The sequence below is a fragment of the Melanotaenia boesemani genome, chromosome 19, assembly GCF_017639745.1.
Source record: "Melanotaenia boesemani isolate fMelBoe1 chromosome 19, fMelBoe1.pri, whole genome shotgun sequence".
NCBI lineage: Eukaryota > Metazoa > Chordata > Actinopteri > Atheriniformes > Melanotaeniidae > Melanotaenia > Melanotaenia boesemani.
This window is the reverse complement of record NC_055700.1, coordinates 8,169,380-8,194,358: the sequence shown is the minus strand read 5'-3', so window position 1 is coordinate 8,194,358 and position 24,979 is coordinate 8,169,380. Positions and strand designations below refer to the sequence as shown.

The 24,979-nt window shown below is 38.2% G+C and overlaps 1 protein-coding gene across 5 annotated transcripts in view; it reads right to left on the bottom strand.

Moving 5' to 3' along the window:
* Positions 1 to 24,979, bottom strand: part of arhgef28a (Rho guanine nucleotide exchange factor (GEF) 28a) — a 43,904-nt gene that overhangs the window by 4,956 nt on the left and 13,969 nt on the right. For 2 of the 5 annotated variants that reach the window (XM_041970278.1, XM_041970277.1), the window contains 31 exons: positions 23,805 to 23,994; positions 22,156 to 22,345; positions 21,642 to 21,711; positions 20,131 to 20,186; positions 19,903 to 19,975; positions 16,201 to 16,301; positions 15,847 to 16,100; positions 15,578 to 15,758; positions 15,340 to 15,451; positions 14,706 to 14,801; positions 13,064 to 13,103; positions 12,114 to 12,215; positions 11,395 to 11,518; positions 10,627 to 10,762; positions 10,492 to 10,547; positions 10,327 to 10,387; positions 10,077 to 10,209; positions 9,872 to 9,987; positions 8,918 to 9,064; positions 8,524 to 8,774; positions 8,321 to 8,446; positions 8,115 to 8,232; positions 7,705 to 7,959; positions 7,502 to 7,578; positions 7,204 to 7,382; positions 7,010 to 7,101; positions 6,701 to 6,886; positions 6,080 to 6,318; positions 5,310 to 5,357; positions 4,152 to 4,670; positions 2,116 to 2,401 (listed from right to left, as the gene is read on the bottom strand). In XM_041970278.1, the coding sequence (XP_041826212.1) occupies positions 2,116 to 2,401; positions 4,152 to 4,670; positions 5,310 to 5,357; positions 6,080 to 6,318; positions 6,701 to 6,886; positions 7,010 to 7,101; positions 7,204 to 7,382; positions 7,502 to 7,578; positions 7,705 to 7,959; positions 8,115 to 8,232; positions 8,321 to 8,446; positions 8,524 to 8,774; positions 8,918 to 9,064; positions 9,872 to 9,987; positions 10,077 to 10,209; positions 10,327 to 10,387; positions 10,492 to 10,547; positions 10,627 to 10,762; positions 11,395 to 11,518; positions 12,114 to 12,215; positions 13,064 to 13,103; positions 14,706 to 14,801; positions 15,340 to 15,451; positions 15,578 to 15,758; positions 15,847 to 16,100; positions 16,201 to 16,301; positions 19,903 to 19,975; positions 20,131 to 20,186; positions 21,642 to 21,711; positions 22,156 to 22,345; positions 23,805 to 23,994 (4,614 nt within the window). The remainder of the gene's footprint in view (positions 1 to 2,115; positions 2,402 to 4,151; positions 4,671 to 5,309; positions 5,358 to 6,079; positions 6,319 to 6,700; positions 6,887 to 7,009; positions 7,102 to 7,203; positions 7,383 to 7,501; positions 7,579 to 7,704; positions 7,960 to 8,114; positions 8,233 to 8,320; positions 8,447 to 8,523; positions 8,775 to 8,917; positions 9,065 to 9,871; positions 9,988 to 10,076; positions 10,210 to 10,326; positions 10,388 to 10,491; positions 10,548 to 10,626; positions 10,763 to 11,394; positions 11,519 to 12,113; positions 12,216 to 13,063; positions 13,104 to 14,705; positions 14,802 to 15,339; positions 15,452 to 15,577; positions 15,759 to 15,846; positions 16,101 to 16,200; positions 16,302 to 19,902; positions 19,976 to 20,130; positions 20,187 to 21,641; positions 21,712 to 22,155; positions 22,346 to 23,804; positions 23,995 to 24,979) is intronic. The other 3 variants (XM_041970280.1, XM_041970279.1, XM_041970281.1) reach the window with 3 other exon arrangements.

The following is a 24,979-nucleotide window of genomic DNA, read 5'->3' as shown; positions in this document are numbered from 1 at the left end:
TTAGGAATGGGGCTGAGCACATATGAGAATGTAGCTGACACCTTCCGAGTGAAACATAGATTAATTTGTGTCTGCAGCTCTCATTCCCCGGCTCGCACCGCCCCATTTCACCTGGTGCGATGACAAGTCATACTGTAATGAGTTTTGTAAAGATTTTTTTTAGATCAATGTCCCAATCAGTCAAGCATCGCCTGTGAACTGTGATTCACGTACTGTTGTCTGCCCTGACAAGTGATAGATAGAGAAGCCATTGATTTCCCGTCCTTTGGCAGGCAGGTGGGGAGGGTTGGAGTGGGAGGGGTTCCCTAGCTGGCTGCTGGTGCAGGCGGGTGTGGTGAAGAGGAGGGGTGGTTTCGAATAAGGACACACAAGGCCTCACCGGGATACAGCCTTGAAAGCATAGTGATCTCAAACCTACATGGTCGAAACCTGTGCAAGCACAGTGTTTGTTTACTTTCTCACAGGTAGCAGATTTCTCATTTATGCTATCAGTATGATAACAACTCTCTACCATGCACTACAAAAGACAAGAGTCTTGCATAAAACTGTGCCATTAGCACCATGACATGACTTGCTATTATATACAAATAATGGCGCTCCTTGTATGTATTCAAAGACCTCATCAAATCCTTTATTCTGCAGCTGTCATTTGTAATTCACTTGCAAGAAAGCGTAAGAAAATTCTGCTTATGTAAATTTTCAAGCCAAATACAACAGGTTTTCTCAAGATTCAAGGTTACTTTTATTGATACCAGTGGGTAGATTTGTTTTGCAGAAACAATGGTTGCATTTGATATTCACTAACAAAAACAAAACATACATTGAACCTGACAGACAGGTACTTGATTGAGTGACAAAAATAAAAAGTGCTTAGTGTGCCGCTATTAATTAATATAACAGCAAGGACAAGTAAAAGGATTATTCTATAAATTCAGCTTTATATGTGAGATTTTCATCTCTGAAGGAATTGTTCTTCCTTTTCTACCAAGACAGAAAAAGGTCTGTTAGAAACTGCACATATTTAGCACAGGTCATTTTGGTACCATCAGGCACTCTATACTCTGACACCACAGCCTTGTTAGAACATGGTGATCATCTACCAACCATCCAGAACTGCATCCATCTGGACCATCCAGAATTGCATGGCATTCTCTTAATATAATGCATTTGTCTGAAGGAAACTTTCCTTGATATGCCTTTATCTAAACTAACCCATATGCAGTTTAATAGTTTGATTATCTCATTTAAGTTTTCTTCAATGTCTAATTCTTTCATTTCTGTCACAAGGCATTGCACTATGTCATGCTTTCATGTGCAGAAAGATTTTTATTTTTCTCCATACTGCATAGTAACTATGATTTGCTTAATAATGTGGAACAACTTTCTATAGTAGTTTCTTTTAATTAAGCTCATTAAATAAGCACCTGGGAAACTTATTATCAGATATCTGAGATTGCTATCAGTGATCTAAACAGACAGGAGAAAGAACACAAGCAATGTTTTCTACAGAAAGATTAAAACCCAAATGTTTAATTAACTGAAATACTACATGCAGAATGATTTGGGACACAGTGTAAGTGGATAATCTATGGGGTTCATTAAGAACTTAATGAATCGTGTAAAAACAGGAAAAGTAAGTTCTGCAATGTTGTATTTCTGTGAAATATGTCATTTCATTATATATATATTTTTTGGGACCAGAAGAAAATGAGACAATCCGAGATATACAGAGGTCAAAAACTGTCAAAAATTTGTGATAATGGACCATAAGCAAACATTGCATCAGGTTAAACACTACAGTCTTTTGTGCTTTTGCACAAAATCTCTTTCAGTTTTGGTCTATTTGTCTTGGAGAGTAAAACAGATCATTTCATTTCCCCATCGGTTCAAGAAAAGGTACCAGGTAACACAAAAGCTTAATTGTAGCTGTTGTTAATCTGCTAGTTGAACTTAAGTCTACTCTGAGGCACAGCTGTCTGTCCTACACAGAACACATTACAGTAACAGGTGACTACTGAAGTGAAAACGGTCCCTATCTGCTACTCGGTTCATGTTCACTTGAAAATTACTCCCCCATCACAGACAATACAGAGACATCTTTGAGGTGTGACCTACCACTGCTTGAGTTCTGCAGCCCAAGCCTTCCTGCAGGGTTGCAGAGGTATCCTCTACCCATCACCCATTCCTGGGAGTCTGAGTGTTGGCTGAGAGGAGTGTTAACAATAGGTGATTGTCTGCTGTTAGATATGGCCAGCAGGGTGTTGAGACAATTGTGAGCGCTGTGGCCATTCCTTTTATGGTGGACGTGACGGTTGTTAATGCTGGTGCTGGCAAGCGCGGCCTCATTTACAAACACGGAGCCATTACCGGCATGCGCTCTGGATTGACTTGTTGGCGAATCCTGAGAGAGAGAGAAGATGTCAGAGCAACATTTTGGTTGGATGGTGTCCACATCAACTTTCAGCAATGCACTCAAGCAGCTTTGTTTTTAAAAAACAAATTTTTTAAAAATTGATATTTTTTTTGTCTAAATCTAAAACTTTTTCATGTCTACATAAACAGAATACCTATGTATGTTTTGGTTCAGGTTTTGACTTATCTGATAGGCTGATTATAATTGATGCATTGGCCTATGCTGCTCTGATCTGTGACATCAGCACAGCAATGTCATCATCATTTATGGATGCTGTAGTTTTCATCCAAAACAGTGATGTTTAAGAAATAATTGGATGATGCTCCTCTGCATGAATCACACTGGAATGACTCTTGATAGAAGGAAGTACATCATTACTAAAATAAAAAAAAAGCAACATAATATGGATTTATCTGTTTTACTTACAATATTTCCTATTTCTAATATTTGTGTCTTCTTGTGTTTCATTGGGTTTTCCTGATTTATTTCTTTATTTGAGTTTTGAATCACAAATAAATCACTGTGTTGGTGGAAATGCAAAACTCTCAGAGAACATCTACAACTAAAATATAATAATAAAAAAAAACACATTAAGAGTCATTTAGGTATACCAACATTTTAATATTTGGTGAGGGATGTGACAGTAGGGTGCTCTGGGCCCCTGTTTGTGTCCTCTACTATTGTACCACCCCGTCACGCTGTCCCATCACCACATTACCAAGGCTTTTCCTCTGCTGAGAGGAGGCAGTGCAGCTAATTAGATACGACCTGAGAAGTGATGCGTGTGTGCGTCTGTGTGTCATTCGATCTGTCTCTGACCCTGTGAACTACTGCCTCTGGCTAAAACATTACCAGGGAAACATTAGGACCTCCACTGCCTCTGCTTTTGTTAGACTGTTGCTGTTAATGCAGCCTCCACACTGACAAAAATAGATGAATGGAAATAAATGTAGTAAGTCCGCTTGAAGCCAGAAGAGCTTCATCACATACACCCTGCAAAAGTCCACAGTGGTGTGTAAATTAATGAGGGAGAGAGGGAATATTGTAACCTGAGTCTGCTCATTTGTCTGTTCGAGTGCTTTCTGCATGAGTTTTGAGAAGACTCACCTGCTGAACTGAGCAGCACAAACCCGTGAGCCAGTGAAACTTGCATATATATGTATGCTATATTAGTTACGCCTCTGCTGTTGTTCCACCTGAGGTTCATGGGACTTAAAGGGCACAGAGAACAACACATCCTTTATCCTCCTTGCCTTCCAGCTGCAGACTATAATTCATTAAGGTACTTTTCAAACAAAGTGTCAATAATTTAAGTCCTTCAGGACACAACTGATTGGTTCCTTGGGCTGCACGCTTCAGGTTTTAATTATTTTGTTGGAGCTTTTATTTGCACGGTTTAATTATCATTAATCACAAAGATGTTTATTGTTGAGTGGAGCTGCTGGTGCACTGAGACAAATTATGCTGAAATTACTCTCGTTATTGCAGGTTGTATATCAAGGGTGGATTGAGCAGTGCCATGTAAATGAGTGAAACACTGTAACTCAGACTGATACCTGTCTGAGAAAAGTTCTCATAAATGAGTTCAGATATTCCATAAATGGTAAACAACTACATCACTGCCTTGTCAGGGTCAATAGCTTTAGTGAAGAGGACTACTGAGCTTTCATAATTTAACTTCAGAAGCTGTTTTAAAATTAAGTGGCAACTGTCCTTTTTTGTTAAACCCCCCTCATACCTGCTGCCTGTCTAGAGGGATGACCATGTGAGGGATAACAGAGGGCAGGCTGCTCTGCCGCCCATGGTTCCAGGTCTGGAACAGCTTTTGATGGTTCTCCAGATGCTCGCGTTCCCTCTCCACGCTCCTCTGGCCCTCTCTGAGCCGCTCTAGGCTTTGTTGGTACTCCTCCAGTTGTTCATTCAGCTCTTCTCTCTCATGCCTCAGCTTCTCTTCCTCCAGCTGGCACTGTCTCTGCCTTTTCTTTAGCCTGCTCTCCTGCTCCTCCTGTTGGCTCTCCCTCACGTGGCACTCTCGCTCCCAACGCTCTTTGGCATGCCGTAGTTGTTTCTGAAGACGGTGAGCTGCCGCCACTTCCTCCTTCTGCTTCTCCAAGTTACGCTGTTTTTCTTGCTCCTGCAAGGTGTTGCCCCGGAGGCTTAAAAGGTGCAGACGCTGGGCATGGGGTGAAGAGCGCTCGCTCTCTTGAAGGAGAAGCCTCTGGACTTCATAGTTGGTGTCCTGGATGGTCACTGCAGCCTGGAAAGACAGTAGTCGAGTTTATGAAAATGGGTTAGGCCCACCATTTTCCTCACATGTGCCTTCTTCCAACAGACTACAAGCAATTTGAATCTCAAATGTCATGGAAATCATTAGGTTTAACCGATGGCATTGGTTTTATATTAGCTTCAGCATCAGCATCTCCTTATTGATAAAATTGTGGTTTTTGGCTTCAGAAACAAGAGTGCATACAAAATTTTGAATATGAAAATCACAATGTGATCAAAACCCCAAACTCACACAGGAAAGAGAGCAAACACACATGCTGTATGCAAATTTAAACACATGCTCTCTACATAAATTTACATTTTATACCAGATGGGAGTGCGGGTTTCGTGAAACAAAAGACTCTCCTATGTTTCTGAGCAGAAAAAAAGATCTGTAGGGAAGAGAGCCTGTACCCTGCTACCTTTACCTTCAAACTGCCAAGAACAGTGTTGTTTCTTTGTTTGCTGAAGTTGGAGCATGCAGGTCTGTATCTAAGCTGAGTATGTGACCAATATAGCATGTATTTGTTCATAATGAGAGCAGAGGTTTTCTTTGTCGACTAAACATAGATCGTGCTGAGAGAAAGTGCAAAACAATAGTAAATGGTTGTAACTGTAGAAATGTTCTCACCTGCAAACTATACAGTAACTGGGTCAGGTTCTGCACACTTTGAGCAACCTGTTAACAGACAAAATGGACACATTAAAATGCAGATCAAAATCTCTCTTATTTGTTTCTTGTGGATAATGTTTTTGCAAGTATTGCAATTTTACTAAAAACACACTACAAAGGGAAATAAATATTTAAACCTCTGGCAGTGGGAAGAAAGAACATTTCACTTGACATGAATGCACCTTTAGTGCCCCCTTGAGGGTGAATGAATCTCTACTTTATTGTTTGGGGATACATTACCTGACAGAAGTAGATAAAAAATTATTCTTTTATTGAAGCAATTTACCTAACAGGTCAAAAAAGCTACAGAGAGCAGTAGAAACTTGGCATGGTAATTGGAATAAGTCTCCATATCCATTTTTAATGCTCCCATACCTTTGGCAACTAAATGGACTTCCCCTTTATCATGAGTTTATCAATTATTCATAACATTAAGACTGAAAGGTAAATCCAACAGACTGTGCTGAATTATTAAAACAACAGTTGGCAACCTGAAGCCACACATCTGTAAAGAGAATGGAAAGAGCCGACTTTCAGATGTGACTTGTGAGAGACTTTAATAATCTATAACACTTCTGCTATTCCACAACACTATCATAACCACCGTAAAAGCAAAATGTTACACCTTAAGACATGATTAATACATCACTGAAAAGGTTTTCATTTTCTAATTTCCATTTCAATCATAAATGTATAAAAGAATCTCTACCCAACATCCGGACATTTACCGTGAAGTTGATGTCATTCATGTCCTTCTTTTGGATGTCAGTCGGAGACTGAAGTTCAAAGTCTTCAACCCAGTTCCCATTACTGGCCTCAGGGTTTGCAAGCGAGGTGTGTGAAAAGTCTGACATTGGCTTTGCAAGTGTAGCAGGACAGACAGGAAACACAGAGTCTGTGTCAGAGTCCAGGCTGTGACTCAAGGAAGAGTGGGCATTGGATAACAGTGCAGTTTTCAGTTTATCGGCTGAAAAACAAAACACAATTATGTCAGTAAGTATGTGGTTGAATCAATTTGTGTTCTGTTGCTAAAGTGTAACACAAGGGAGGAGTAAGGGTGAGCCCTTTTGCATTTTTTGAGATAGTGAGAGTGCATTTCTCACAACATTACTTTTGTCCCACCCAAAGTCAACACTGATGACATGAGTAATGAATAGATTATAATGAAGCTGTACATAAATATCTTTTAATGAATGCAATTATATTTGTTCAGAATATCTTATCATAATCAGGGAAAGTAATCTGTTCATATCAAAATGCATTTTGCAAAAATGAAAACAAAACAATACTGGAAAGTCTGCATGTCTGTGTTTCATGCAATATACAGTAGTAGCAGTGAAATATTTTACCCTCTTGCAGAGCTGCTGCCAGAAGTCCAGCAGTTTGCGGCAACTCCTCTGAATGTGGCTGGACCAGCAGTCGTGGTTCAAATAGCCCAGCGCCCCTATTCCCATTTAGAGCAGAGAACTCGGCATAGATCTGCAACTTTTCCTCCAGGTAAGAGCAGATCTGCTGGTCCTGGCTCATCAAACTCTCTGATACACACATTCACACAATTCAATGGTTTTTAAATTTTAACTCAAGCGTAATAAAGAATAAATATGTGTCAACGGACTATACAAAAAGAAAAATCAGTATTGTAATAGGTTTAGTAATACCTTGTAACTTATGGATCTTATGGAAACGAGCTTCAGCAGCTCGCCTCTCCTCCTCAGATTCACTTGTGTATTCCTCTTCCTCCTCTGGACAGCTAAGCAGCAACAGAAGCCAAAGGGTAGACCAATATTAGCTAGTGATATATTCTGAATATTTAGCCCCTTTCTTTTCTACAGTTAACAAAGGAAACACACACCTCTCTACAGCTTCTCTAATGAGCCTCATCCAGGTGTTTCGTTCCTCTTTAGATGAAGTGTGGACTTCATACATTTCCGGGCCCGCAGATGAGGCACTGATCAAAAACATCCCTTTCCCTTCATTGGCTACTTCTCGGACTATTAACTTCTGCAGTGCAATGACTGGTGGTTTCTGGTCCTGAAACACATTGGAAGGGGAGAATCATGTGTAAAATGCTAATGATCAAGGGGTGTAAAGGCCTGACACAGCATATCAGAAACTGCTTATATTTTTTAGTGGAAAAACTGTATGCTTACCACCGTGGCAAATGTATATTTCTGGTCCTTTTCTTGCAGGAAAATGAGGGTGTCTGTTAAAAGGAGTGCCAGGACATCTGCAAAAGCCAAGAGAAGTATGAAAACCATTACATCACCAACCTGACTATTTATTTTATTCATTTAAAAAAACAGAAGCACATTAACTGTACAGCAACATACAATAAAGAGTAGACCAATCTCACCTTTAAGTCGACCAGTGGCAGTCTTCCACAGAAGCACGCCTTGGTGTTTGAGTCTTCGTCCAGGCCCCATCATGTCCTGCTTTCGGAAGGTGTGTCCAGTCTTCAGCTTGGCTGCACTGCGGTTCTCTATGCGATTGCACACTTCCTGTAACTTCTGATGTTGTTCATATTCATTGACCTTCAGGTCCACAGCTGCTATCACCTCTCGAATCTGAGCCAGAGCTTTTAAAACATTGGTATGCTCCTCTGTTTCCTCTGACAGATAAAGAAAGAAAAATGTGTAAATAATGAGGGGGATTTTTTAACTTCTTGTATGTTTTCAACTGAATTGGGGTACTTTTGATTTTGCAGGCACTTGGACGGCATTACAATAAATCCAAATAACCAGCAGAGGGCAGTAGATTGCTAACCTTGAGTGTATTGTAAGATCCTCTCCAGGAGAACTGGGTACTTTGTTATCCTTTGAGTAACCAGCAGGATGCACTCTGGGATCTCCCTCCGTCGCACCAAAGAGTTATTACCTTGTTGCTTTAAAATGTAGGATTTAGAATTATACAACATTTCTCTAAGCTGAAAAAAAACAATGCTACATTTGTTTTGAATTTGTAGAAATTACCTTAATGAAGCTCTGAAATCTTTTGTTGTGCTGCTGCAGCTCTTTGAAAAAGCTGACTGCTTCATTGTGATGACTGCAGAATACTCCATACACCTGTTTCATTTCTTCTCCATTTTCATCTGAAAACTGCAGAAAATCTTTTAACTACATAGAAATATATTATTAACAACAGAGTTGAAGGTGGAACCAGAAGCCCAGCCAACCTGTTGAAGCAATATGTCTCCAATGTGCTGTATGAGGTAGTTCTTGTGTCCGTGGGGCTGGGCTGAGATGTGTCGCCTCTCTTTCATGGCAGCAAAGAAAGCATGGTGAAAGAGGAGTAGCTGATCCAGGCAGGGGAAAATCCGCTCTGCTGCCTCAGCGTCCAACTGCACTTCTTCTCTCATACCTCGCCTGAAAACCTTGGCCATAATGTGCAGAGTCTGCAGGTGGTGGAGCTCAGTCTGCATCAGCTCTGCATCACAGAATGAACATTTAAACATTCCAGGATGGCAATTTCCTAACAATTACATTTTGTTTAACAATTACATGTTGTTTACAGCAATCTCATATATGAACACATGCAGAAAATAGCACATTCTGCTAACATCTGCTCACCATAGATCACATCCTGCCTCTTGACGACTCGTTTGTCAAACTTCTTGCAAAACTTGTGTTCTACTGTCAGACTCCACGACTCAGCATCGTAATCTGCAGAATCAGCTGAGATGTCACTGTGACTGTGGATATACGAGTCTGCACAGTCTATAGGGAAAAAGAGATGCATGCTCACTTTTAATCAAAACTATGAGAAAATTTAATTTTCAAAGTTTACAATATAAAAAGAGAGAGGACTCTGGTGTTTTTTTATTTAATTTTGTTAATTGTAATTTACTGGGGTTAAATATATTAAGAACATACAGCACTAGTGTTAAGCTATGTTTCATGTAAAATACATGTAAACAATATTTAAAAGTGTGTGTAACAATTTGTGAGGAACCTATAATGTTCACAAATTCATTTTGAATCCTCAAAAGTAGAAAAACCAAAGAAACTCAAGTTATTATACAAGTTTAAAATCATTTTAAGCTCTCATTTATCTAACTAATTTGTTGAGTATGTGTTTACACTTTAGATGATTCATTTTAGAAAATCACGTTGACTGTGATCGGATTCATTGTGGGATGTTGCATTCAATTCAAGTATTGGATAATTAAAATCCTATTTTATTTTTTTTCTTAATAAAGTAGGAAAAATGTGGGGGTTTTTTTGTTTTGTTTTTTTTTCTAAAACATAGAATAACTACCTTTCTATTTACTAATGGGTTAAATTTACTAATAAAAATATGACATAATCTCGTAGTATCAGTATGCTTTCTGACCATTTCCTTTATCTTTTGGTTTATGTGATGTAGAGCTATGAATCAACTCAACGCTTGCTTGAATTTTCTTTAATTTTTTTTTCTTCTCTAGACAATAAACAGCAGGACATTTGGTTGAACTGGCTCAGAAAACCCCTGCAAACTTTAGAAATCATTGTTTTCCTTCTTTGGTAGCTTCCTTTACTTCTTACCCTCTCCGAAGGGCAAGTCATTGTAGGAGGAGGACACTGGAGTTTGAAGGAGTTCATCTGACTGACTCTTCAGTTTTAGCATATCAGATTCAGTCTCTGAACTCTCACTGAGCCGACTATATCATAGAGAAGAAAATAGGCAGCCGTTATTATCAGTATCATACCATCATAATATGTAGCTGACAAGGTATAAGTGCTTAATGACCTGTCACTGTTGGGGAGACTTCCAGAGAGAGAGCAAGAATGTGTCACAGTGTCCTTTCTCTCCTTTGGGGTCATGATAGGTATAGGGGTAGACATGGTGATCACAGACTGAGGATTGTCTCTCACTGTGAAATCTAAGGGAAAAGTAAAGGAAATTAACAAACACAGTGAGTGAAACACAAACAGGAAATTTACTGCATGACATAGCTAAAACCATTATGAGATTGTTGACCGGACTGCCAAAAACTCACTCTGTGGGAGGGATGCCGTCTTGTTTTTTACCATGGCTACGGCATATTTATCGTGAACTTTCTAAGTAATACAAATGAGAGTCTGATTAGAGTTCATAAACAATTGACATAGAGACAGGCACCAGTAAAGACAAGCAGAATCATTTATTACAGGACAAGTCAAACCTTCAAGCAAGGGGGGACTGATTCCTTACAACTCCTATGGACAAAGGCAGTGCAACCTGCGGGAGAAGGATACCTTTGAGGAATTTTTACACCAAAGTGTAAAAGAAATTACACTTTTTTAAAAGTTTTACTTACTTTGGCAATGCAGAAGTTCCTTTCCAGAAGCCGTTTTGTCACACACTACACACAATGTGTGGCCTAAACAGGAGCCTGTCTCAAAACGATGTCCATTTAGCTGCCGATCCTTGGCTTCTTTGTCCTTCCCTTTCCCCTTTGAAAACCATGCCAGAGACACAGCCGTCAACAAAGACAATGTAGCCATGTAGACAATACTTAACTGACAACTGCACTTGTAAACTCAGATCAATACGAGACTAAACTCAAGTTTCTGAAAAGATCTGTGTAGTTTCCATTTCCAGAGTAAACTTTCCTGCATGTAAGTGGATAACAGAGGCTGGAAGGAATCCCTGCCTTTTTCCAAACCATAAAAAACCACCAACACGGAAATGGAGTGTAGTGTAAACAACAGATGCAAGTGAAGAAGCTTTTCCAGTTCCGCTGCTGACTCAACAACAGGGATTAATCATTGAAAGGAAAGAGGCTGGACACCATGTTTGGTCTGTCATTCTGACCTTGAGTTATTCCCAGAAACATTTCCTGATTGTGTCTTTCAGAAAACAGAAAGTCAGACTTATATATCATTCCTGGGAGTCTGGGACAGGGACTCTCAGTCTTCTAATCACTTTTAAAATCCAATACCATAAATCGCTCACTTTAACATATAACATATCATGTAACACTGGATTTAATTTGCAATAACAAGTGTAACAACAAATGCTAATTTAGAAATGATCCTTTTTTTCCTGAATGTTGTACCAGCTATGCTGTGTGGGTTTGATTTACCTTGCTTTTGTTACGTGTACTAGACATCCTGCTCTTGAGAAAACTGAAAGTACGAATGACTTTGTACTTCTCTGACTCTGCCTTGGTTGGAATGTTGTACTTATCCAACTCTTCCTCTTCAATTCTGGAAGAAAATTAACACTCCATCATATCTTCTACCTTGGTTTACAGAAAATACTGTTTGGCAGATATGCATCCTATGTTTTTTCTCCTGCTGAGTCACAATGATATTAAAAGCAAGCATAACAGGTTTGTGGAGTTAAAGAAGGTGAGTTTGTGACAGCATGAAACAAACAGAAATGTATTGTTATGTGTTCACAGTTCACAAAAAACTTAATAACAGCATACACTATTATATGGTTAGTTAAAGCTGCAACAGCTTATCCAAAAAAGAAACTGAAAACATCTGAAATCTGATAAAAAATGTCTTTTATTAGTCACTAAAATGAGGCAAAAATAAAAAGTTCCTTTTCTCCAATCCCTGGCTGTAAAAGCTAATTAGAGGAATTGTTAAAGGTTAGAAACATGCAAATTGACAGACACAGGTTTCTGATGCATATTATAAACATCAACAACTAATTTCACTGTGCACTGTTAGAATAAAGCAGGTTTTCTGCCAGGTGGAAAACAAGCTAACAACCTAAAAGGGTTAGTTGGTTTGCTCTGGACAGTTAATGAAGCTTGTAAAGGCAGATGGAGGTCGTTACACCCAAACATACTCTTTGAGAAACTCAGACAGAGTGAGATGCTGGAGGGACTCTGCCAGCTCCATGTTGCCCTCATCATCAGCAGACTGGGCCCGTTTACGGAACCTAATCTCCCTGTAAAAAATAATCGATATGCATGGATATACACACACTTCTTTTTGCATGTGCATTTTGATGAGAGGTTGCAAAAGATAAAAGATCAGCTGTAACTGTAAACTTGCAAGTCTGTCTATTTATGCAACAAAACAAACAGTTAGCGCTTTGTTTAGCACAGTCAATGGGCTATAATGTGCTCTAATATAGCCAAAACACACCCATTTGGCCCATGTCTGTCTGGATCTTTCCTGTAGAAGGAGCAACCTCTATCTGTACTTCAAACAGAGAGTAAAAATTATTTGGAATTACTAATATTGAAACAGAAATTAAAAAAAATGACAAACAGGAAGTGGAACATCATCCTTATTGTAAACCAAAACCATAAACCATGTGGAACTACAATACAGTTTTGTTTTGTTTCTTCGTCTAAATAGTGAGCCATATTTCGACATCTTTCCGTATCCACAAAAAGTAAAATGAGACTGTGTGCCATAGAATAAAAACAGAATAACAGCCTTGTGTAACACAAAAAGTCAGGCAGGAAGAGGATCATGGTCACACTGATATCTGCACGTCACCACCTCCATTGTCCTCAGGAAAAACAGCAAAGATCAAAACACCAGTAACAAACATGCAACCGGCTCTGCATCACAAAAAAGCAGCAAGCTTCATAGAATGCCCGCCGTCCCCATGCAACCTGGTCGTCATAGTTACACGTATACAGTATTATGCCACTGATAATCACTTATTTGATTACACAAATTGTGATTTTAATTAAAAATAAAAGACAGCTAAAAGCAATCTTTAAAAAAAGAGATGCAAATTCATTTTTAATATAGTATAAAATAAATAAATAGTATAAATACCTTTTGTCATGAGGCTGATCAGATATGAAGGTTCTTTGCTCTGTGGACACAGAATAGGAAGACGTTACTGCACATGAATACACTTTAAAAAAATCCAAAGATAACCTCCACCCTCTGAGATGAAGACAGACAGCAAAAAATTGAAAATTCACAGATATCATAAAAGTAGGAAGCTTCCTTCTTCATTTCTGTTTTAGCTAATCATCTTTACATATTGAAGGAGCTCTTCACTGTCCAGACTGGTTCAATATGATCTGAATACAACAATGTACACAACTAATCCGCAAAGACACAATGAAGATTCTCAGGAACTCGATCACCACAGGAAAATACATATGAAAGCAGAAATATGGACAGAAACAAAGCACCTTCATGCGCTACTCATATGTCTCACCAGGAGGAAAAACAATTAGTAACCCCTTCATTTTATCGCAGCATAGTTGGATTTCGTGTTGAATTCCCATATCCACTGAGGTTGCAAAAAAAGCCTGACCATGCACACACAATCACACACTGAGGCAACAAAAGTTTTGCAAGCTTTATGTAGTTTTTACTGCAGAAGTTTCAATTCTCTATTCTTCTCACTAGGTTCTAACTTTGGTTTCAATTGTCTGTAACTTCCCATGACTTTTTTTCTTTCCACATACAGTTACATTTTTTATTTTTTATGTAAGACCATGACATCATACATATAATAATATATATTATATGTTAAAACTTTATGCTACACTTATGTCATGAACGGAGGACATTTAAGTAAAACTCATGCAATGGTGGTTCCTTCATCTCAAACTATTTATTGAAACAAAAGCTTATTATAGTGGTGAGTATACAACAACATAAATTATTTTTGTCTCAATAACTTGTCATGTGTTAGGTGTAGTCTTGCTCTCATGGTGTCAAACTGTGAACAGTGTAATGAAGAGTACTGTTTAAATACAAGTCATTAAACGGAATATTTAGCGATTAATTCATGGATAAGACACTTGCTCGTTGGAGCATGAAATTACATTGAAAATTTTTTAATGTTTATTTAAAACTTTAGAGACATTACAGAAAAGGCTGAATATCCCTAACTTCTTTTAAGTAGTGATTTGTAAGAAGAAACAAGTTTCCACTCTAAAGAAGCTATAGAGATTCAGAAGACACAAAAAACATCAGTATTTATTAGAGAAGCCCAGTGTCTCTAGTGTCTAATGTTAGTGTCTTATTAGGTTCACTAGCTGGTTGCTGACTGTGTGTCTGCTGGGAATAAGTAGTCTCTTAGAGATTTTTCTGTAAAAGAAAAGACTGCTTCTGAACATTAAGTCAACACAAAGCGAGCCTGAACTAAAACATCAAAATGACTGAGTGTGAATGAAGTGTGTGAGAAAGCCTCACATTGCTGAGGGGAACTACATAGTTGTTCAACATGAGGAACAACTGTGACATCATACAAAGTCATGAGATTTAAAATAGTATCTTGTGATTTCATCAATTTTCATTTTCAAGCTTGAATCTATTTACAGTAATAGCCTTTACTTACCAGCACACAGATACGCACACAGGGACACACACACACGCAAGCACTGACACTGACAAGGACGATCCAATTACATTGGTTTGTAGAGCGATGTGAAAGCTGCAGGTGTCCAGTACTTACTACCAGGGTGGAGCAGAGACAGAGACAGGGTGGATTTAGACAGAGAGAGGGCCTGAAGGAGAGATCGGCTGTGGCTGACACTGTGGAGAACGCCATCTACAGGGCAAAGTGGACAGAGGGAGGCTAACACATCAACTACAGAGGGTGCAAACTATCACAGTGTACAGTCAAGTCCAAGTTCACAGGGCTGGTAAATGACTGCCTTTACATGCACTTCTTATATGGTGAAATGGAAAAGTAAAAGAAAGGATAAAAAATAAATAACTACAGAAATGTTGACATTAGGAAAAATGGTAATTTGCTCTCTTGATTGGTAAAACTTTCATGTTTATCCATTTAGTTAAAGCTGGAGCTACACACTGAAAACAATTAACCTAACCCTGCTTGAATTGTAAACTCGCAGCTTTGGTTGTTTGGGATCCATTGATTTCAAGCTTCTTTAACCAACATTTATTTAGAAATGACTGTACTCTATATTAATTTCAGGCTTTCGCTTGTCCAATCTTAAAATCAAAAGAAAAGTGTGAGGGTGCCCAATTAGTAAGCAAAAAAAGAGTAAAATCAGGTAGAAAAATTGTTAGTTAAGTGTTGGATTGAGATACTATCAATGACAAATGGTCTGAGTGTTACTAACCAGGGTTGATATATGATGTTTGGTTGTCCCGGGAAAAACGAGCAGGACGGAAAGGGATTTTGGGGGATGAATAGGAATAGGAACGCAATCGAATCCCTTCCTCACTTAATTCCTACACAAAGAAAACACAAGAACTATCAATATAAAAAATCGGAAATAAAATTTAACAGCATAAAATAAAATGCTTTCCCATCAGTAGATGTGGAGATATTTGATGAAAAGGAGACAACTAACGTACCTTCAAACTGGGTTCACAAGCTGAGGCCGACTGGCTGCGAGTGCACGTGATACCAGCAGCTGGACGAAGGATTTCCCTTTTGTATTCATTGTTCCCAAAATCAGACGAGAGCGGGGAAAGTGGAGACATTGGCTCAGTACTCTCTTCCTCACTGTCCACTTCTAGAGCCACCAGACTAGGACTGAAATAAAATATCCTGTGTTTGTTATGCACACAGGCACATTGACACACAGACAATATCAGAGATTTTTGTCTTTCAAATGTAATACCTGAGATCACAGGTTTCCATTGGAAGACTGTCTCTCTGATTGGTCTGCTCGGAGGAGGCAGGACAGTTCAGCCTAGTGAGGGCCTGGTCAACAGAGGAGAGTGGAAGGGAGCAGGGGACAGAGGCACGATAGATGTCTTCTGAATAAGGTGGAGGGGTGTCGGTTGCAAGAAGATCCTCTGTGTCCCACAAACTGCCATCTGTCACTGTGCTGCCCCTTGTCACACCACTAACTTGGCACTTATTGTCGATTTCCTTAGAGGTTGATGAAATAAGGTTGAGTTGTAATCTCTTTCCCAAAGTCCCAAAGCATAAAAAGACAATTTTAGGTAAAAAGAAAAAGACAATGTAAAACCTGAGTCTGATCATTGCTGCTGATAATGGAGGGCAAAGTATCTGTTGCATGCTGTGCAAAATGGCTCTGAATTTCACTGGACTGCATGGGAGGCCCATTTACTGTTGAGAACACATGGCAAAATCTTAGGACAGCATGACAGTAGTTTAAATAAGTCACACACACCACTTTTCCTTCTCTCCCTCCTTTCTCACAGTTAAGATGAACTATTTGTAATATTTGGTATTAAATTAATAAATGATTTACAGTCACAAGGAGACGTGAGAAACCATTTTAGAGTACCATAATTCATCCCAACATCATCCAGATATCTTAATGTCTGCTTAAAAAAATCAGCCTTCAAAGTGAGCTAAAATAATCAGGCAGCCAATGCAGACATAGGCAGAGAAACAGAAGAAGAAAACTTCACAGTGACATGCCAAACATGGAGAAAAGATTATCAAATGTCATAATATTGGACTACTTCTCCTCTTCTGTTTGCTCTCTTGCTGCCTTTTATTTTATTTTTTTTACAACAATACATTCATCTTTCTTTGCTCAAATGTCAAGGCTTAGATAGAAGAAAGGAAAATGTGAAGAGCTGCTGCATACTCACTCCTGTTTGACCTTTAAAGGATTGTTTTCATAAAAACCCGGACATATTATCCTCATCAGCAGGCTGTCTGTTTTCTAGAAAAAGGTGGATTATTGACTTGCACTGAGTCATACCTCTTTGTTGTGCTGCATGTTTATGTGCACTCATTCTTTCTGATTTACATGGAAAAACACATCTAACACAAGGTTAGATTATAAAAGATGCAAAATTTTTAAATATATATGTGCCTGCTAAACATAGCCATGACATTTACTGTGCAGGTATCGACATTTTCCTCAAAGCTAACTTGGTAAGTTGGCCATTCCTGAAACCTTAACGAGTAAATAGTAATCCTCGATATATAAATATAAAAAATATAACAGCACTTTGCACACAAACACATGGAAAAAAATGGTGTTTTTAAGAACTAAAGAACTTCAATTACACAGTCAACCAAGCCCTTAGCAAAAAGTAGTTTATTTAAGTTAACTACGAGTATACTTATTTTATACTAAAACTGAAACAGTATTTTAGTTACTTAAGAATAGTATAGTGAAGTATACTTACCTTATACTAAAAAGTATAAGGAAAAATCTGAGACTTAGTACATTAAGACTACAACTTATACTTTCATACTAATGCTTATAATTGTACTTAAATATACTTTTTACTTGTTTCTGCCACAAATTACTAATACTTAGTATAACTTGATCCAAGTACAGAATACGGTCAAGTCATTGAATCCTGCTTAATTTTAATTTATCAGAATAAAAATGATTGTTTTACAGCACACCTTTGCTTTGTGGAATTACCCCTGTTATAAACCTACATGTTCAAGATCATATAGTGCTGGAGTTTAAAAGTTTACAATAAATAATATGCGGGCCCAGTTGCATCATTTTTTTTAGTTTTTTTAGTCATTTTAAGTTCATAAAAGTATACTTAAAGTGTACTTCAATAAACTTAAATGTGGACTTGAAGTATTTACCTAGTACACTAGTAGTATACAGATGAGTGTACTTTGTATACTTGGAAGTGTACATTTGTAAACTTAAAATGACCTAATGAAGTATACTTAAAGTATATTTTAATAGACTTAAAATGTTCCAATTTAGTCTGAAGAATTATTAAATTAGAATACTTTCTAGTACACTACAGGTACATGGTCTATAGTATACTTGCAATACTTATACTTATTTCATTAAGTATACTTAATGAAATAAACTTCAAGTATAGTACTTCTTTTATTAGGGAAGGTTGGACACTGTTGAAGAAGTATTTGTCATGAAAACACTAACTTCCTTTTTGAAGTCTGGTGGCACAACCCTCTCCATAAATGTAAAAAGAAAAAAAAAAGGGGGGGGCTTCCTACCCTCCTGTGAGAGAGCGGGCTATTTTTCCCGTGATAAAATACCTTAATATAAAAGTTTGGTATTGCAGCTTTTAACTTAATGTTGGGTGCATCAGCAGCATTGCATCATAAAGAGTAGAATCCTAAACTTCAGTAAAATCAAAGCAACTAAGTGTAAGTACAGTGAGCAAAGTAAGTAAGTAAGTTCAGTGTTTGTGCATTATTATGTGTGTCCTTGCTGCATACAGGAGTGGTAGATGGTCTATCTACTTTGACAATGTGGAAAATTGCCTCCCTTGATGAGTGTAGTTTCCACCCAGACTTTGATGTCTGGACCAGCCATGGGTGCACTAATGTAAGGGAAATCCTGGGCATCACAGAGGCATTTCCTCTTCGCTGCTCTCACACAGTGAAGACATTAGAGCTCGACCACAGAAGGCAGACTTCTCATATTCATTTATAGTCTTATTTTATATATATACTATAACTCCATCTGCCTGCTGTTGTATTCAAACAAAATGTTATATAAAGATGCAAAAATCTCAGCTGTATTTAATCCAAAACGTGGTGACAGATTGTTGCAGCACCAGTCTCTACTGATAGACTAACCGTCAGCCCAGCTTACTCCAACAATAACTGACACATGTGGAGTTATGGCACTGAAAACAGAAAAAATATGATCATTCCAGCAGTTGTGGAAAAAACAATACCCCTAACTGACTGATATTGCACCACAGCTGTCTCCACCATGATGCAATCACTACTTAAGAATTTAGCTAAACAGTAAGTTTAGTAACTTGTGCAACACAGAAAAAAATCTGCAGTCACAAAGATATATCATTGTACACACACAAACACTTCAGTCAATGGATAAACAGTTTCAAGCTCTGTGAAGTACTACCAGTCTTCCTCTAGTTCACAGCAAACTCTTCATTCCTTCAAGGCAACACACAAGAAATTAGCATTTAAAGTAACTGTGGCAACACCTGAAACGTTTGTGCATCATCAAAGTTTTTACAAGCCAGTGAAGTTTTATGCTTGCTACCCTACAATGTTACAACCCTGTACGCAAAGAAGTCAAGGTTAATTTACATGTTGTCTAAAATGTCAGCTTTTGTAATTAAAGAAGATTTTAGCTTGTTAACATTCCACCTCTTGCTTCAAGTACACAGCTCCACCATCTAACCCAGGGAAGCTGGGGGAGGGGATGGTGAAGTGACAAGCCAGAAGGGGGCATTTCCCAGCTCAGACAAAGTCTGAGTGGGACAAGCCTGACCCCATTCCTGTTTTTGTCCCAGTGACAGGACAGATTCCTGGATTGCAGGACTGAGTCATTATGGAGGCAAACTTGGTTAAGACTCAATCAGCAGTGGCTAAAGACAGACCTCCAGAGGAAAATGCATCCATTTAATGAAAAAAAAGCCCCTGTATCTCAGACAGAAGTGCATCCTTGTCTGTGTCTGAAACAGTAACTATTGATTTCCTATGATGTACCTTAAAACAGAGCTTTGCACATTGTACCAGCGCCACAAGAAAAACAACTTCAGTCAGGGTTTCTCAACCATCTTATTATGTGCTGTTCCCACAACCTGCTGTTCACTGCAGCCACAAACATGTTGTTATGTTTTCATGGAATAAACAGTCATTATTTAAGAGAGAAAACAGAGTTTTATTGCCACAATATCGAAATGGAAAAAGTATTCTGTATAAGTGTTTGCTGTGCCAGAATGCTGAACAAATAAATCTTTCAAGAAGAGAGGGAAAAGGAGAGAATTACCAGATAACAAGGATGAGATCTCTTCCTCATCTTCATCATCATCCAAAGACAAAACAAGCTGCTCCTCAAAAACCTTGACACAAGCCAAAGAAAACACAAAAATTAAGCTTTTACTTAAAAACAACACATGATAATATGGCTGTGTGCAAAAAAAAAAAAAAAAAAACAACCCAAAAGAAAAATACAGCAATCTTACCACTACTTATTATTGTATTTACTCATACTCACGTTGTCCACCAGAATGTGCTCTTCCTGATTTTCCGCATGGAATTCCTTGGTAATCTCTATGCAAAACAAGACCACTTTACCAAAGATGTTTGCATGAAATCCTAGCACTTTCCCTTCATCAAACAAAACAGTTGCACAGATGGCACAACATCAGGCTTTCTGGATGCGACTGTGCTCTCCAGAGACTGAAATCTAACCAATAAGATGTTATGTTCATCTAAACTAGAAGGTCCCGTGAAAAAGCACAAACTCCCTACTGGGGAGCTGTTATTTTAATAAGATTAATGGACGACTGCTGAAGTCAGGACAGGGTTAAGGTCAATACTAAGGTACACTTCCTGCCTCCCTTTATGAGTCAATACCACTATCTGCCATCTCTATGGTTACCAAAAAGAGTGGCCACAGTTAAGTAAATGTGTTAAATTTGTTGGTGAGGAGGTAAGCGATAAAACTATAAACATAAGAGAGGTTACAGCAATAAAAATCTACAAAAGTCTTTCTCTGTGTGTGGTTGCACACCAGTCTGAACATGTCATCTCGGGAAAAAAAAGAAAGAAAAAGAAACAACCTGCTCCTCAAGGTTTTTTTTCTTTTCTCTTGGAAGAAGAGCAAATAAACGTGTAAAAGACAGCTCCTTTTATGGTGTTGGTTAAAAGCGTTTTTCTTGTCTCTTGAGCTTGTAAATGATGGATGTCTGAATATACCAGTGTTTGCACAAGTGAATCTGTGGTGGTTCATTTTCCACTGCTCCAAAGTAAAGTCTCTGCACATACTGACACGCACAGACACATATGAGCAGTTTCTGCAAGCATAAAACAGTATGATGGCAATAGAGAGGATGAAACTAATAATTATTTGCAGCACTGCTATAACCCTTTGATTATTATTTTTGACAAATAAAACATTAATTTATTCTCATGGGTGACAGGAAATTGTTTTAGAAATGCTCATCACAATGTCCCAGAGCCTGAGGGGAAGTCTCTAAACCTTCTTTTATCTTAGAAAATCAAATATTGTCTTGTCAAAGAGACACAACACACAAAAAAGGAACACTGTTGAACCACTTCACAGGTAATGCAAGTCACCATGTGTTCCTAGACATGTGCATCTTCGGGTCTGGATTTGTTTTTCACAGCTTCAGTTACACCACTGGAACGTCCATGTGACGAAGTACAAAGAGAAGGAACAAAAGCTGATGATACGCGTGTCTGAACTGAGCTTATCGATGTCTTATGTTTGGTGGTAAGTCAGCAACTACTTCATTGCAAATGATAAGCACTTACATAAAGAGTACGTTAGTGATATATTATTATTATTATTATTATTATTATTATTATTATTATTATTATTATTATTATTTTTATCAGACATTATTGATAAGACGTTTTATTTCATTACTACAAATATACAAATCTTCATTGTCAGATATTTACAAATGAGTCTCAAGGTGATAAATTTCTATTCAACATTTATTTACACATATTGGCAGACTTAATAAAAAATCTCCTTACTTTCATCACTTGAATGATCTTCATCTGTTTCTCTCTTGTCTTCCTCAGTAGCAGCTCTGAGCACATTGATCTTGGACAGAAACAAATGTTTGATTGTCTTTAAACCCTCATATTGAAAATACAGCAAATAAACATTAGCTTATGAACTACACAAGGATAAATTTTTTTTAAATTATTATGCACTTCACTATGTACATGCTAGTATCACTGTATGTTGTATCTAAACTTCTGTTGATAAGTTCCTCTTGTGTTCTTTGATTTACAGGCTGTCAGTGATGCGTTTACTGATACCGGCTCAACTCCTATAAAAATGTCTGATTACATGTTTATGAATTTGAGAGTTAAGAGCTTACTGATAAAGCAAATACAAAATCTATGCATATGACATCATCACCATAGCAGTGGTGCATAATATAATGCACAGTGATGTACGTCAAATCATTTCTGTCCAAGATGCAGCAACAGATGTGATGACAGTAGTTATTTTAAATGAAGATGTGTGGTTTGATCTCACCAGTTTTTGGACACTGCAGTCTTCTAGTTTTTCTCGAAGGACCATGATGCTGTCCTGACTGCAGCAGTCAGGAGAATTGTGCACAGTAAGGATGACAGAATCTGTCTCAGGACAAAACCTCAGCATGCGGGAGCTGTCAGACCACAAGGACCAAATTCCCGGAAGATGGCCGACTACAGGCCCTAAAGGACTGATGAGGAGAAGGACAGACAGGGAAAGGAAGAAGAGCAGACTTTGACTCAAAAATATGAGGTTGTCATATCAACTGTACTTAACAAGTAGTTTTAAAGTGAGTCAACAAGAGACTCCACTGTGAATCAGTCCTATCAGAAAACTTCATATGAGCTCTAGTTTTTGTATCTGCTGAGAATCCAGCAGCAGATTCTCAGGCTTTATCACTGCAGGTCCTGCAAGTCTCAGAGGCCATGTCTGTCATTTAGAACAATAGAAACAACTAGTCAAAACATAAAGAAATAAATAAATCAGTCTCATGATTCTTGGCGGACTTTGCTTTTGTAAGCAGCATCTGCAAAGTGAAGCAGTGGACCCACAATTGCACAGTATTATGCAGGAAAAGTAAATATCTACAAAAAACATTGAGTTATATCCAGTTGATCATTTATAATTTACATTTGTGCATAAAACTGACATTTATATATTTATATTAAGAATACCCAGAATTGACTTTCTGCCTCTGGAAACCTTCAACACTTTTAAAGGAGCCAGGATCAATAGAGAAAAACTGAAAGAAAATCTGAAACTCTGTGGTCCAATATTCACCATAGAAATGCATTCACAACATATTTTGGATGACTATTTTTATGATGTAAGAGAACAGCCCTAAGGGCACATACCACAGGTGCTTTCCTCCCTGCAACAGGTAACCAAACAGGCTGCAGCTGACTGCACAAATATTAAACAGTCTGGCCATCTGCATTTCAGTCCAACCTGAATGGGTCCACTTGATTCCTTAATTAAAATGTAATTTCTGTTCTTCTAATTAAACTAATACTTTAATTTACCCCCCTGGCTGCTGCAGGACTATCCCCTGGGGAACTAGGAGCTCTGGTGGGAATCACTGCCTTATTAAACCTGAAGCAGCATTACCATGCAGTCAATACAGTGATGTCTCGTTTGCAGCTTGAGGAAAATTTAGCTGTTTGTGGTCTAAGGAAAGATGGATTTACAGTATCTGAGAGTCTGATGGGATTTTTTCCCCCCCTGGATGAGCTGATTTGAATATTGTGTACATACATCACTGATGGAATATAACTGGTGTTCTCGTTAGAAAGTGTTTAGCTTGGTTGTAAGACTAAATGATTAATGTTGCAATGTGCAGTCATGCTCACAAATATGTACTGCATTTAACTGGAACAGGAATAGTGAACTTCTGCCTCTAATGGTAATAATTTAAGTCATGACAAATAGGTCATGTGTTTGGATCATGCATTTGTTTCTATAGACTGTTATATTGTAAAATAAAGTGCATTAACCTGATTTTTTACTTAAACAAGAAGGTAATTTAAACTCTTACAATGAGGCTGTAAGTCTAAAGTGACAGAAGTGAAACGTATTTTTCAATGAACAATGAACAAACAATAGGTTTACTGCTCTTTAAGATTGTACAACAGATAAAATCAAAGCCTTACGCTGCCAGCACCCTAAACAAGGTATGACGTCCATCCCTCTGAGTCAGCTGGAAGGGTGTTGCTCCCTCCCAATTGGGCAACGTCAACATCCCTTCACCTCTCAGTTGGTGAGTTAAAAAGCGGGCAAGATGGACCAAACCCAAATGCACTGCAAGGTGAAGGAGGGTTTCTTTGAAGTGTTGTTCAACAGCTAGAAAAAGAGACAAAGAATGAAGATGGATTTAAATTCAGGAAGAGATACACTTAATATCTAAGTACATACCATGACCTTTACAACATATTCTGCTTAGTAATAATATTTTAGCTATTAATAATTACTGGAAACTCCTAATACTCCATATCTGTATCTCCCTGCTATACCACACTTTACTTGTGTAAACTATTCTATCAACTTCGTAATTTATCAGGATCCTCTACTCAAATTACCTTAACCTCCTACGCGTGCACATGACCTACTTTGTGTGTTTCGAATGAAAGAAGGAATGACTCAGCGTTATGTAAGGTTCACAGCATATTGACTATATTACTACTAAGAACAACTGGATTTTCCACTGAACCCCCACCTGCTGTGAAACACTTGCTGCCTCTTGACTCTTGCTCACTGGAGTATGAGGGACTATAAACATCATGTGTTTGGGCTCTATGACTCTGAATGATGCTTTACTACTACCTCTCCTGGCTTATATTCTGTAGTAGCAAAGGGCAGCACATTTCTGCTAATCACCACTTCAAAAAAGTCCTTAACTTACATCTTTGTAAGAGAGAGAAAATGTCAGCTGAAAAAAAAAAGACCAGGGCTTCTTCATCTTTATATATCTTTAGAACTGAGAAACAATGTTAGAGAAAATTAACAGCTTTTTTTCCCCCTTTCTGTTTCTCCCTGGATCCCAAATATGAAATGAAACACCCTGTCAGCTGCACAATGGTGCCTTTAATTGTGACCCAGTTTGACAACTGTGGGGAGCAAATACTGCCCATACTCTTCATGGAAAGGTCAACAAACAAGAATGTCATTGTCAAATTGTTGCTTCTGCAAATAGTGCATTGAGGAACTACAGTAGAGGCCGACGATCGCTTTTTATTTGCACCCTGCCCATGTTTTAAATGGATATTTGCTTTTTCTAAGTAAACCGTGACCATTCATACACACTGCTGCACAAAGACTATTTGTTGCC